The sequence below is a fragment of the Coturnix japonica genome, chromosome 3 (assembly GCF_054131305.1).
Source record: "Coturnix japonica strain WE chromosome 3, WE-NBRP24, whole genome shotgun sequence".
In the NCBI taxonomy this organism is placed as follows: Eukaryota; Metazoa; Chordata; class Aves; order Galliformes; family Phasianidae; genus Coturnix; species Coturnix japonica.
The window spans coordinates 33,501,629-33,516,707 of record NC_140665.1 but is presented as its reverse complement, the minus strand read 5'-3'; the positions used below and the strand labels follow the sequence as shown (position 1 = coordinate 33,516,707).

The 15,079-nt window shown below is 37.0% G+C and overlaps 1 protein-coding gene across 3 annotated transcripts in view; it reads right to left on the bottom strand.

The window, feature by feature from the left end:
* The window catches only part of SMYD3 (SET and MYND domain containing 3), a 326,891-nt gene that overhangs the window by 245,992 nt on the left and 65,820 nt on the right, over window positions 1-15,079 (bottom strand). The window contains exon 6 of one of the 3 annotated variants that reach the window (XM_085543320.1): window positions 10,251-10,482. The exons of the other annotated variants lie outside the window; for them this stretch is intronic. Coding sequence (XP_085399446.1) covers window positions 10,324-10,482 — 159 coding nt within the window. The 3' untranslated portion in view covers window positions 10,251-10,323. Of the gene's footprint in view, window positions 1-10,250; window positions 10,483-15,079 lie in introns of those variants that run through there. 3 annotated transcript variants of the gene reach the window in all.

Here is a 15,079-nt window from a genome sequence, read left to right as displayed (position 1 = left end):
ATCTTTAGTGTATCATAGCATTAATGTTTTAATTTATGATTGATTCTTAAATAAATGGACAAAAGAAGTAGCTCTGACTTGAGTTTTAATACCACATACTGCCAGAAATCCGATATATGATCTCAATAAGACCAACAAAGCTACTTAAAAAAAAAAAAACCAAAAAAAAAAAACAGTTTGTCTTTTCTCCCATCAAAGCTACATCATCTTCAAAGAAAGACATTCACTAAGCCAGGGAAGATTATCCATGTGGAAACTTTAGCAAGTACTTATCAGATTCTCTACGAAGGGATAAATATTAGGAGGAAAAAAAAAATAATGCAACAAAACAGAAGGAAATACAAATAATGTGAAGGAGGAAAGATAGTGGAAAAAAAGTTGTTAGTGGGGTATGAATTGACCTTACAAGCAATCCATTTCCCTCCTCACAATTTGCATACCAGCTTCCTTCTCTGGAAAATACAGCACAGATTAAATCCCTAAAATAATCTAATTAATGATAGAGCAGCAACTTTCCCTACAGCTGTCACTCAAAAGGAAACTTATAGGATGTGGATACCTGCCTCCAATCTAGACATTTAATGGGGCAAATCATACATACAGCATAGAGCCTTGCTCTGAATCACTGCTAACACACCTGTGCATCTGTGCATATCTGGCTTTGTCCTTGGTTGCACATTGATCTACAATTTACAAACATTATTTCCTGAGTGCAACAAATACTAGGACAGGGAGGTGAAATGCAAGCAGAACTACAAAATGGCTGCAGACAACACCCAGAAAACCCTGAAAATCATCACACTTTCAGATAGTCGGGCTGAGAGGTCTTTTGTATTTACTTTTAATTTTCTTTCTCCCCGCCCCAAATAAGAAATATCAGCAAGAAAACAATCTTAATCATTGCTTCACATATCTTCTATCCTGGCAGTTTATATCTCATCTAAGTTCACAAAAGTAATTTGGGATATCACCATTAATTGCTTCAGAAACTGCGATATGTCAAAAAGTAGGTGGTTTTGAATTGATGCATGAAATTAAGCATAGTAAACAGAACAATTCCTCAAGTTCAAATTCATTAACTGACATTGTTTAAAGCAATTCTCTCTCTCTTGTTTTCTTTCTTTAACTGAGCTTTAACAAATTATTCTGCAACACAGCAATTACTTACAGAGAATTATAATCTTTAGGTTTCAGTTTCCAGTTACATACTTTGTGGTCTTAAAATAGGAAAGAAGAAGCTGGCTGTTTTATTCTCTTTCATATTTTTTTAGCTTTCCCACACATTTCACCATTGAGACATGTCAATAAGTATGGTGCATGATGAATTCTGTTCTTAAATTTTGAGTTGACATAGGCAATACTAAGCCTACGAAAAATATACATTGGCTGTAGAAAGAATCACAGTGGTAATTTTAAAGTTGAGATGATACATAAAGGGTTTAGATCTCCACCAGCAGTATACTTAGCAATGATCTTGAACAGCAAAGAAAGAAAGAAAGGGGAGTAAAAATGGCAGTAATAGTTGCAGATGAGAAAGTTATTACAGTGCACAGACCTGACAACACAGTGAAGCACTTCAGAGCACACTAAATGAACTGTCAGAGCAATAGCATAGTATACTCAGTGTTGATGAATGCAAAATAAGGGAGAAAAATGACCATACAAGCTATCAGCTAAAGGAAGCTACACCACAGACTGAAATGGCAGAGAAAAATCTCTGTTAATCAACAGCTGCAGTTAAGAACAACAATGCTTAAAGACTACTATGGCAAAATGCATGGAGTAAAATTTGAAGCATATTTCTGAACTAGTGGATGAAGGATGAGAGTGAAGAAAACCACCTCAAGTCATATCCACGACAAAAAACATTACTGTTATCTTCTGAAGGGAAAACTTAAAAGCATGAAACACTGTGTATGGTCTAAAAATTAGTCACGGGCTTCTCCTAATGAAACAAATGAATTTTCAATTTCAGAGACACTTTTTCATTTCTTTGCCCTTTTTTTCTAACCATATCACAACTTGATCATCCAATTTCAAAAACATCATATAAGAAAAGATATTTCCATTACCTGACATACCTCTCCACTGAATTCAACTGCAATAAAAAGTTGAATCTGGGCTACTGTACATCATCATCATTTGAGTGCACCTGTCTGACTGAAATTAGTTTTAAAATGATTCATTAAGCTGAAGAAAAACAATTTGGTCTGAATTAAAGGAGTGTGATGTCATTCATATTGATTTATCTAGTGTCAACTGTAAAAAAAAAATCTAAATGTGTACAAGTAAAATTTTTCAACTAGCTTAACAAACCCAAACAAATTCTGTGCTGTTCTAAAATGCCTAGATAGGCGGAAGTTGGTACTTTCAGATTTGACACTACCAGAAAGGCTGTCTTAATGTAAGATTTCATTCTTGTTCTGAGAGAATTCAAAAAGAAAGAAAAAAAAAATCAATTTTTTCTACTGCTTACACTCAAGAAATGTGAGAGTGGGAATAATATAGAATGGATAAGAATGAACTAAAAAGACTTCTGTTTACAGGATTAATAACACTTTAGTGTGTTCTCTTGTTAGCTAGCATACAAATCATTATTTCTACCAATACCTTTGATTTGCCTCTGGTCTGCAAAGGCTGCTGCCTGGAGAATGTTAGATTATGCTTATATTAATGATTATTAGCAATAACTTTTTATTTAATCTTTATAGCTACGTAAAATAGTAACCAAACGATTTCTCCTATGAATTTACACCAATTCTGGAAATAACAAAGTTACATAATCAATGTAACAAAGGTCCCCTAAGGAAGCTTCAGTTTTGCCTTGTTTAGCTTCATAATATGAAAAAACGCTCAAAAACAGAAGGTTGTTCTAATTTCTGCCTGTAATAAGGCAGCATCCTATTGATTCTCTTCTGAAGGCCTCCAGTAATACAATTTAGACTACTCCTCCATCACAAAGAAATTTGAATTGTTTTCTGCCATAAACCCTTTATCTGTTTAACCACCACACAATATACCTTCTGTATACACAGGAACACTTTGCTCTTGCCTTTGAAATGAAACTGTCATAAAATCAGTTGTTTAACAACATTAAGGGCAAAATGAGAAATTAAAGAAAAGCAGAACGCATCATATGTACAGGTGCATACTAATGAAGAAGTTTTTCTCCTTGCCAAAAAAAATTTATAACCTTCAGAGGGCAAAAAGCAACTCAAAGCACAGATTACTATCAAGGCTTTTTCTCCTAATAAGAATTTTACACCAAGAACTACAGCTTGTCAGCATCTCTTTTAAAGCTGCAACATAAGATAGTTTTGCATTCTAACATTTCTACCTCACTCTCACTTCAAGTTACTCTTCTGAAGGATGTGGGCTGGCACATAGGATGTCTGATAATTTTTTCATTAATCAAAAAAATATATAAATTAAAAAAAGAATTCAAATTCATTAGTTTATCAGGGAGAAAACACAAGCATAACCAACTGCCATTCATAAATTTTAACTAATATTGCTTAAAGACCATCAGAAGTAATAATTAAGGAGCATCCTGTCCTACACACACAATACAGATCTGATCCTTTATGAACTGCAAAATATGGCTTTGGCAAGACAGCACGTTTTGATCTGAATCCAGCAGAAACACTTGGAAAAAGTGACAAGGTTTTCTAATCCAACATTCCTAGAAACATCCAGATAAACTGCCTTTGCTTTAATGGAGTTTCAGAATGAATTAGTAATATTCTAGATAAAGCTGTAAATGCACCTTCCTAAAACGCTTTCCTCATCCACAGTTTCATGAATATTTAAAGAACGGGTAGCAGAAGAAGCAATTCCATCTTGTTTCTTTGACTGTCTTTCCTTTGCCCTGCTGTAAGCACTTCAACAAGTGTGGAGTGAACTGGATTAAAGAGCCACGTTAAGTTAAAACTAATCTAGCAAAAGGAAATAACTAGTTTAACAAAAAAAATTCTCATTTTCAGAAGCGTTGGTGAACACCATTCTTTCTCCCCATTTATCACTATTACTCTCACAGTACTCCCAGCACTTCAGAAAATTCAGCATCTCAATTCATTTCCAGTACCTATCCAGAATTCTATCTTGAATTTTGTTGAGTCACCCACTCTGAAATCAACCCTAAATTTCTGTTGATTAGTTCACGAAGCCCTTACACAAAGTAATCTAACCAGATTACATTTTACTTGTACAGATTTTGAAACTGAACTGATCAGATTTGTACAGAAAAATAGCCTTTCTTGCTGGATTGACAAATAATTGGAGAAATATAACAGGCCTTGGGCACTTAAGCCTTTTCTGCACACCAGGGTCAAAAAGTACAGATGCTTGAAACAACATCCTTAAAAAAAAATTCTAAACATACTGTCAAGAATGTGTACTAAAGGCCTCCAGCTATTTGATTATCTTCCTGATTAACCATTCTTATCCACCTTTGGTTTGACTGGCTCCTCTGACCTGGATCACAGCAGGACCTCAATTACTAGCTCTTCCGGAGGCCATGCTCAACTTGTTTTCTGGCCCCCTTTTAAAATGGATTCTTTGGGTCTCGGCCCAAGAATAACTGATGAAGATTGAGAAATATATTTATAATAGTCATCAAGGTCACACATTGTTACTGCTGCCTTACAGTTCCTCTGATTTACAAAAGCACACTCAGCTCCTGCCTCAGTCAGTGGAAGATGTTGAAATCAGCCACTTGAAATGAGCCATCTTACAGATGCAATGGTGTAAGCGAACAGCCTAAGAGCTGCTACAGCCAGAAGGCTTCTTTGGTTCTCATGAGCAGAGTATCATCTTCTGTTTCCTAGTGGGGTATTTCTTTCACCTAGTAGTATAAATTTTGGGATAACGTCACTATCCTAAAAGCTCTTTCATAGAGGAATTCTTCCTTTTCAAGATTTTCACTGAAACACCAAACTCTTGAGAATCTTTTGACCTTCAGGGTCCTTTGCAAATTGTTTCTCAGACCACCTACCTTATTAGAGACCATTTCAAAACAAACAGAACAAGAAGTTCCCACATCCCACCTCCCATCCTGTGGGGTATTTTATGCACTGAAGGCTTACATACATTTTAAAGAAACATTTCCACTTACAAACATAGTGGTTTCCTGCTCTTTGTTACTCTATGTTATTAGCCTCAAAGTACATAATTATCAAGTGATTGCTACAGAAAACTTGCTGATTATAGTAAATTACTTCCATATCACTGTGAGTTTTGCCAATTTTGCAATGTACTTCCCTCTTAAACCATTTTCTGCATTTCTGCATCTTGCAGGCACTGAGAACATGGTGGATTTGTACTCCTTGTGCAAGATGTTTAAGGTAATAGCATGGGTTAGAATAGGAATTTGATAGCCTCAATAGTTTTGATGCTCTAGAGTATTCTGTACTCCTTCCAACTTCCCCTCCACAGAAGACATAACAGTCATCCACTGACACCTTAACACTAAATGCTGTCAGACCTTAGCCCATTTAGTCTCAAGAACACAAAAGATATTGTCCAGAAGCCTTGTTATTAGAATTACTTAAATCTGAGTCATTGAAATATTCTGTCACGCCACAAGATGAAATAATAATCCTTATGGGATAAGCTTTGCTCATTTAAAAGCAGATCAACAGTCAGTTAAGAAAGATCCTTGTCCTTTGCAAAAGTGGCAAAGCATTAACATTTCAGAGCAAGCAATCTCATTGTGCAGATCTGAGCAATGATGAAGACAAAGCACATAAGGTCAGGTACTGCAGAACTCCCAGTGGTCTGATCTTAACTCAGTGCAAGTGCATTGTGGAGCAGGTGGCTGATGAGACACTGGGTGAGAGGAGAAGTCAACTCTAATCTTTTGGTTAATGGGAAAAAATAACAACCTATGTTCAAGACATGTAGATCCACCCTGCCAAACTAGGCTGACAATAATCATATTCATTTATTAACTATACAGGGGTTAAAACAAACAAACAAAAAACACCAGGTGCTAATGCAAACAGGTCAACAGAATTAGGTGATGGCAAAGAAGTCTGACTTGCGACTGCTCAAAATAGACAAGCATGAGATACGGCACCACCCAGTTGCTTTCCAGGCTAATTTTATTTTTTAATATCAAGACACCTCATCTTTAAACTCGTAAAGAAAATGCGCTCAGCACTCACAAAATACCGCAAGCATTAGCAATCCACCAACCAGTGTTTATGAAAAAAAACCTCAAAGTTCACATTCTGTCACAAATATCCATCAAGAGGCAGAAAATTGAGAGCGTGCTTTTTAAAAAGCAATACAACTAGTCTCAAAATAGCTGAGATTACCATGTTAGATTTTTGCTTCAAACAAAGCATTAACACAAGATCGTTTTAAGCAACGTTATATCCTACCAAGAAAATACTTAAAGTAATTTAAGAGATAGTAGTGAGCAAAACACTGTTCTGGTACATGGCCTCTTTCCAGAAACATATGTGTGAATCTCACTTTTGTCCCTATAGTCTCAATGTACGGAAACTCTTACACTAGCTTTAGATGCCACACAAAGGAAAAGTCATTGCAACAAATTCCTGAGAAGTGAAGGCAAATAGAAACAAAACCTACGATCATGAGTTCTTGTGTTGCTTAAGTAGACATAATTCAGTAATGCCAGCTTTAGTTACGTGATCTGGAGAGTTGAAGCAGAAGGATACAGCTTAAAAAGAAGGAAAAAAAAGAGAAAAAAAAAAAGGGGGGGGGGGGGGGGGGAGGTAGACCTAAAAGCTGTTACACTTGATGCTGCTGCAAACAGTCATAACACAGAGTTGGGGGAACTGTTATTTCAATTTCAACTGGGATAGATTAAATTTCTCACAAGGAGATGGGGGGACAGAACTAGGACAGCTGACCCAGACCAACCAAAGGGATGTCCCATACTGCACAGGCATCACACCAGGGTGGGTGCTGCTGGTCAAGGACTGGATGGGCAGGTGGTGAGCAATTGCATTGTGCATCACTCATTTTGCAAATTCTTTCATCACTGTTATAATTAATACATTATGGTAACAAGTGTAGGTTAGCAACTCCACCGACCTCCAATGATATGATTATTAATAACCACTCAAGGTTCCTAAACTTCCCATGAGGGAAAACTGTTCATAAATGTACTACATAAGAGTAACCAAAAGCAAGCTAAGAATTTCTATACATGTCACTACCGACCTAACAATGAAGTTAAACTATTCTACAAGATAAATGCTACCATTTACTTTCCTGTGGAATAAAATAGTCTCAAAATTGATGTGCTCATGCAGTTATTCCAGCATTCTATGCAGCATGCATCAAAGAGGTAAGGAACACAAGCAGGAAGGAAAGCAAGTTACCTGCAGAAAAAGAAACCACACGAAACAAAGCCAACAGAGAATCTCTTGGTGATATTAAACATGTATTTATTGATTTTCCAATTTCATCCTACCTCTGCCTTTTGATTTTGTATTTTAGGTGTATTTATCCTCACAAATGGCTCACAATTGCTCATGATCTCAAGCAAAATAGCAGAAATTCAACATCTCACCAGTGGTATCAATGAAAGCAGTGGTGATTCCTTTATGCACAAAACAGTGTTTCTGCCTTTGAAAAAATTTGACCTGAAGACTTTCCCATGCCTACATCAGGCTTTATTTTTAGCTTAAGAGTTGATCAGCATAGAATTTGTTTCTTTTCCTTACACTATCATTCTTATGCTTTTTAATAAATAAGCACTTGACTCGTAAAGCATCGTATGATCCATTCACATATTCTGACAACAAAATACTGAAAATATTGTGAGAAATACAAAGAAACTTCACAACAGGTTAGCTTTCCATTTATTTTTAAGAAAAGAACTCCAAATCCAGTAAGAATAGCAGAGATGGTTTTGCCAGGTACCAAGTTACATACAGCCTATTTGTAGTCTGATCATACAAATTCCATTTTGCTCCTAGTGTGTACAGAGTGTTTTGAAGTTCCAACTTTCATTGGTACTACACTGACCCCTGCTGGTGTGACTTGTAGTTGTCGAAAACATCTGGATTTTTTCAAAAGGTTTATAAGGATGGAAACAATTTTTTTAATGGCACCCAAAAGCATGCTAATACACCTCCTTGTACAAATCCTTGCAACCAAAGGAACTCACTAAATTAGTTTCTGACATGACCCAGAAAGGAGTAATCAGAGAACGGAGATGAAAAATGGAAGCAGACACGAAAGATTAAGTGGCTGAGCAGCAAGTTTATGTTTAAGGGTCAGCACTTTCTCCCCAACTTTAAAAGGGCACAGCTCTTCATAACCATCTCACACAAACATGAAATTAAAAGAAAAATTAAAATAAATACAATTATAGCCCCATATTTTTGAAGTTGTATTACTCAAGGGTTAAGAGAATTGACATTTTTGGTCTTACAGTGCTAACAGAAAGCATTAAAACTGACAGACTTTCTTGGAGATTTTTGCCTGTATTATTTTTTTTCTTTTTCCATGGATTGCCCACATAAGGATGCTACAGAACAATAAAATCCCCCCTACATTTATTCCATTACAATTTTCTATCAGAAATAGATACCATCAGAAATAGATACCTGAAGGGAAGCATGATTTTTGTAGGCCTGGCCCAGGCTTCGGCGTCCCATGGAAACAAAAAAATTCATGATGGGAAAAGTCATGTAAAAGTTGAGAAAGCACTGGCATGTTTTCTACAAGAGTCAAAAATGCTTTTTTGAGATAGGTCTGACTGAGCTTCTCCCTCATTTATTTTCTGCTGACATTTATTACTATTCCTGGTCCCATAAATTACAGTTTGTGGGAAGCTCAGAAAGGAGAATCCAAAAAGAATTAAAGTAAAAGGGATCTAATCCTTTACATGATTCCATAATGTGCAAGGTTTCTATTAAAAAAAAAAAAAAAAAACAAACTTGAAGGTATGCAAGTGCTTTGTGTGTTCTGGTGCTAAATACTGCACATCAGACAAAACAAATCCACAAACAGGAGAACTCACAATGCCTTGTCTCCTTGGTGTTTACTCTTAACATCTCAGCTACAACAACTACAGGCTCGAGGCAGAGTGGCTAGAAGACTACATAGAGGAAATGGACCTAGAGGTGTTGGTTTGTGCTCGGCGAAACATGAGCCAGCAGTATGCCCAAGAAGCAAGGAAGACCAACAACATCCTGGCCTGAATAACAATTAGCATTGCCAGCAGGAGCAGGGAAATGATCATATCCAGTACTGGTGAGGCCACTCATTATTACTGTGTTCAGTTTTTGGCCCCTCATTACACAAGGGGCATTGAGGCCCTGAAGTACATCCAGAGACTGGAAACAAAGCTGGTGAGAGGTCTGGAACACAAGTCTTGGGAGGAGTGGCTGAGGGAACTGGGATGGATCAGTCTGGAGGAGACAAGGCTCAGGGGAAACCTTATCTCTCTACAACTGCCTGAAAATAGGTTGTGGTGAGGAGGGGGCAGCCTCTCCCTCCAGTGCGACCAGTGATAGGACTGTTGAGAACAGCCTTGAGCTCTGCCAGGGAAGATTTAGCTTAAATAACAGGAAAAATTTATTTTCCAAGAGCGTGTTTGAATGGGCTGCCCAGGGAGGTGGTTAAGTCACCATCCCTGATGAGTTCAGTAAGTATTTAGATGTGGTACACAGGGACATGGCTTAGTGAGGAAATATTTGTAGCAGGAAGATAATTGGACTTGATCTTGGAGGTTTTTTTCCCAACCTTGGCGATTCTGTGATATCTGGATTACCTTTTGTCTAGTGGTATGTTGTGACAGCTGCTAATGAAAACACTAAGGCATCTCTTGCTTTCTCACATATGAGTGTATTTTCATGAAACTGATAGGAAGCTTTGAAAACTGCCCCCTTTAAGCGTGGTAACGATTAGTGGGGAAAGAAATGACTATCTGACAGACAATTCAGAGCACAAACAGCTAAATTATGCATTTCTTTAGGAAACAACCAAAAATGGATGTTGAACAGAAAATAGATACAGAGAAAGAAAGAACATGGAAGTAAATCATAGAGCTAGAAAGTAATGTTTCTTCATAAGCTATAATAATTAAAAAGAGCAGCATGAACTCATGAAGCAACTCTGGAACACAATAGTGGAATAACAGTGTTGGGAAAATAGCGTTAAGAACTATCCCACTTTTCAGAGTACGTGGCTTTCCTACATTATGGATGTTAAAAAAAAATTCAATTACTCTCTTTACTCACGGAATATTTGTAATTCTTTCAAATAATTTCCATTATAATATGCAAAGTTATATAAGCTAAGAAAGAAAATATTGAGAATAGCAATATGAAGAATGAAGTTTTAATTTAATAAACAACACAAACTAGCACTTTCTGATGGCACTTTTGGGAAAAGGAGAAGCAGCAGCAGTTGTGTGAAGAAGGCTTTTACTCTGTTCTGATTGATCCTACCAGGCTCACAGCAGATAATCACAGACGTGTGCATACCCTCCCCAGTAACCTATGGACAAGTCATTGTATGCGCATTTGAGTGCCACGTGCACATGTGCAGAAAAGTATAATTATAAAAAGCTTCAAGAATGCATTTGAAACATTTGGAAAGCTAGGATTGATGAAGTGTCACTTGTGAACATGCACATATTTTATATAATGCAAAGCAGACAGTAAGTCCTGATAACCAATGATTGCTCTGGGAACTGGTAACACTCACAGACACAGGTTATGAAACATGACCCTGAACATTTTTAGTAAGTCTTAAAGAGAATATTTAGCCAGACTTTGTACTTGTTTTCCAATTACATGTGTTTGAACATTGAAATATTTCCTGCTTTTATCTAGCATTTAAAAGCTTTAGGGTTGATGGTACAAAATCAACACATGGTTGTGAAAACATTGAGAGATTACCTGGATGACCTAAAAAGAAATCTTACCTTAAATGAGGATTTTCTTTAGATATTTCATTCTTATTTTTAATTTGATATCGTAAGCCTTTTAAAAGAAGTTTTGAAATGCCTTATTTCATTAAAAGGAAATACAGTTTTCTCAAAAGAACCATATTTCTTGCAACAAAAATTAAAGCTATAAGGATAAACACAGAAGCAACCATATGAAGTTCAGTGACTTGCACGGTTTAAAATAAAACAGACAACAGCCACTTCTGGCATTAAATATTTTTAACTCAAAATATAGTTTCACCATGCAAGACAAAAAGTGCTTTAGCAGACTGAAATTGAAGCATGAAAGCTATTGAGATGTAACAACTATACTTGCACGCACCTATTCACAGTATCCTTTCTTTTTCCTGGAGTGAAGGGAAGAGGGGGTGATGAAATTAGCCACATCTTAGTAGACAGCCAGTAATGCATTCTTCAGCTAACCCCATTATCAATTTTCACATAACAAATACTAGCATACTTCATTACTAGACATGTTAATGACCTCTCAAAATGAAAGTCAAATCTTGAAAACCAGGTGCCTCCTGCAGGTACATAGATTCAAGTGAATTTATTCTCTCAGAGAGATATAATCACCATCTGGGCTTTTTACTAGTACACAAGCAGGAGTGGAAAAAACACCACAACACTACACCTTTTAGAAGAGAAATGCCTTTAAAGAAGCAGTTATGCCAGTTAGGTATGTTCATCCTGTCTCTATCTTCAGCATTGGAAGGAAAGCAAAGCTTCAAAAATAACTTAAAAATAATGTTTTTGTTTAAATACCCCCATCCACCATTTTGCAAGCTGTCCAAGCGTATACACAAGCTTAGTTATTTCTCGGAATTTCCGATTGGTAACACATTTTGCTTCAAGACTGGAAGTCATTCCTGCACATAAAAAATCTTTAATAAAAGCCAGTTTATTAAATTGTCCAGTCATATTTCTTCAGGAAAGTTTGGTTTTAAGCAATCATTTACTTTAAACATGCAGTATACAGTTGTATAGCCATACTTCTATGATTAACAAACAACTCAAACTGAATATACTGAGTTACTCATCCATCCAATGACAAATAGTACATTTTTTCTCTTTCAAGTGATTCTGTACTCCAAATTTTAGAATTAGCGTGATACTGCAATTCATATGCATACAGCTCAATCCAAAAGTTATGCCCCTATTTAGCTCCATGGAAACTAAAACAGGTACAAAGAGCACAATTACACTGTCTAATAGAGAAAATCCTCAGCAGCAAAATACTATTTTTCAGCACAGGCACCACCATTTGCCATCCATTTTCCTCAGCAATGAACAAGAGCCTACATGTTGTGCTTCTAAAAGTCTACACCAGGGGAGGTGACCCACTGTTGCTGTCACCACAGCTGGAAAACACCACCCATCACCTCACTATGCTCACATCTACTGTTCGCTCTCCATAAACATTCAGCAAGTGTTGATGAACATCAGCGGGTGCAATTTTCCTGCACGGAGAAATTCAGTTCTGCTCCTTTGCTTCGCAGGCACTTTCACGTCAGACGCTATTCTATCAAAATGCCATTCCACCATCATCTGTCACACAGCAACAAAATGCAATGGAATACTGGTGGAAAGGTTCAACCTCTACTGCCATACCACCACCATCTACCTCTGACGCGATAGGTCAACATAGTAATAAGCAACATTACTTTCAAATCAGCCCTCATAAACCCAGCACCACATACAATACTGAGTGATTATTCAGGTCACAGTACCATGTATAACTGCTGTATAACTACAGCAAACCAGCAAAATTTGTCACTTGTTTGCAAAGCGTGCAGAAGCAATGAAAATATCAGACAGCAGTTCTGCCTTGATGGACAGGTACATCATACACTAGGTTGCCTAAAAGAATTCTTCCAGAGACTATATAAAGAAGCAATCTCCTTTTGTGAGATTATATACTCTGAAGTTTTTGCAGTACTTCAGACCAAACTAATCGAGGACAAGCAACAAAGCCTATAAACCTTCAATTTCACAATACAAGTTTACTGTTTTTACCAGCTTTACATTACTTCTAGCTGTGTCTACTGCACTACCATCAGGAAAAAGTTTTATATTTCTAACCATTCAAGTGGAACAATGTATAGTATAAGGAAATGAGTTAAGGACATCAAAGTTAACTACTGTAGCTCAAAGAAAAAGCCAACGCAGGGGAAAGCATAGCACAAGATGAACTACTGGAAAAAAATAATCTTGAACAAGTATAAGATGGGTTAAGAAGAATTAGTTTGTTTTACTGATTTCTCAATATACTCAAACTTCTGGCCCTGTTCCTCCCTTCGAATAAATAAGCTACTGATGTGCTTAACTGTAGTAGCAGTAAGTTAAACATTCTGAATATACAAATAACTCTTTAAATCCTTTCACAGTAGAAACAGAAGCTTTCTTTTTTCTCACTTTGTCATCTTAGGTCTTCTGTTAAGCACAGTCTCATAAAAATAGATAGTCTAATATAATAGACCACTGACCTCATGAATTGCATAAACAGATTAATTCTGCTTCTGACATGAAACACAACTTCAGTCAGCTAGCTGAGAAAGCAAGTCTATTTGACTATTCACATCATAGAATTAAGGCACAGACTTTAGCACATCGCTGGCACTAAAACCTTAGCCCTCAAAAGGATGATGCAAAATTACATTGCCAATACTCCACCTCAGGATCTAAGATTAGCACAGCACCAAACCCTAGAGTTAACCACCTCTGCTCAGGGGGCTGCTCTGATTCATTTCCATGCCAGCAGGGCTGCTCACAGCCTCCTGCCTGGCTAGCTGAGATCTTTACAAGAATGCACTCAAGAACTGCCTGCACAGCACTGTACCAAAACACTCAGAAGCATTTCTTCAGAAAGCTTATTTCTGCGTAGGATATTAAGGAAACTTGAGTTAATGATGGTTATTTAAAAAATTAAAAATAAAAACACAAAGCAGACAGATCAAAACAGGCAAGCACCTGGATGAACCATTTTGAAACATTAAAAAAAAAAAAAAAAAGAGACATTTCATTGGAAATATTTAAAGACTGGGTCAGCACTTTTCAGAAATGAGTTAGCAGAAGAAATACTACAGTTCAAATGCTTTTGTCCAACCATGAATATTAAGCAAACAGAGCCTTTAGAGTAGTACTATTTGTAACCCACATACCTTACAGTTTCTCAAAAAACTATGTCTGCCTGTTCACATTTCACTATGTATATAAAATACTGTAAAACAGGATTTGCAGCTTAAATTTGATGTCCTTTGTATTTTATTTATGTGTTCAGAGCAGTGGTATATAATGACAGAGCTTGTACTGAAAGCCTAAATTTTGATGTCCATTTAGCCAGAAGTATTAGACCACATGTTTAAAGGCCATTCAAAATGTGAGAGGCCCTCTGCATCTGGTTCTCTTTATGATCAAGTTATTGCTTGTTATTTATACGTAGACTTCAGCTCAGTTTCAGATAAAGTAACTTCCTAAATTAAGATGAATAGTTAATGATAATTTAAAAAAAATAAAAAGCAGAAACCTTCTTTACAGATGGTAAGAAAGGTAGGATGCTGAGAAACTCTGAATATCACCACATTAAAAATGTGAGCTTTTGCTGACAGAGTTCAGACAACAGCTTAGTCAACACAAACGCCCATATGTCTAGACCATTGAGTAGAACCACAATTCGCATATACAACATAAGTCATCTATCTTAATCCAAACCAAGCAGACACAAACATTTCTGACCAGAAATAATTCATCTTATCCTCATAAGTACATCATACTTTTTAAAAAAGTCAGAGCTACTCCACTGAGCAGCAGGATTTGTCTTCCCACAGATGCCTACAGATTCTGTTTTTAGAGATCTTTTCCTACTTTCTCAGAAGTTGCTGTGCTTTGGTGACTTCTGTTGTCAGTGTGCATCAGAACATCATGCAGAACAGTGGCAGTCAAAGAGTCCATGTTCTGGTTCTGTGTTACCACCACTTTGGGTTCCCAGAGTGGCAGCATCCCAGGAGGACTTGGCACAAGGAGGAAGCAGGGTGAGACTCTGAACCAGACCCCGGCCACTCTCTGCCTCGTGCTGTCTCAGCTTGTTGGGGAGCAAAGCACGTGCCTCCCTTGCACTGCTGTGGTTTGACTCCTACTTTGGGT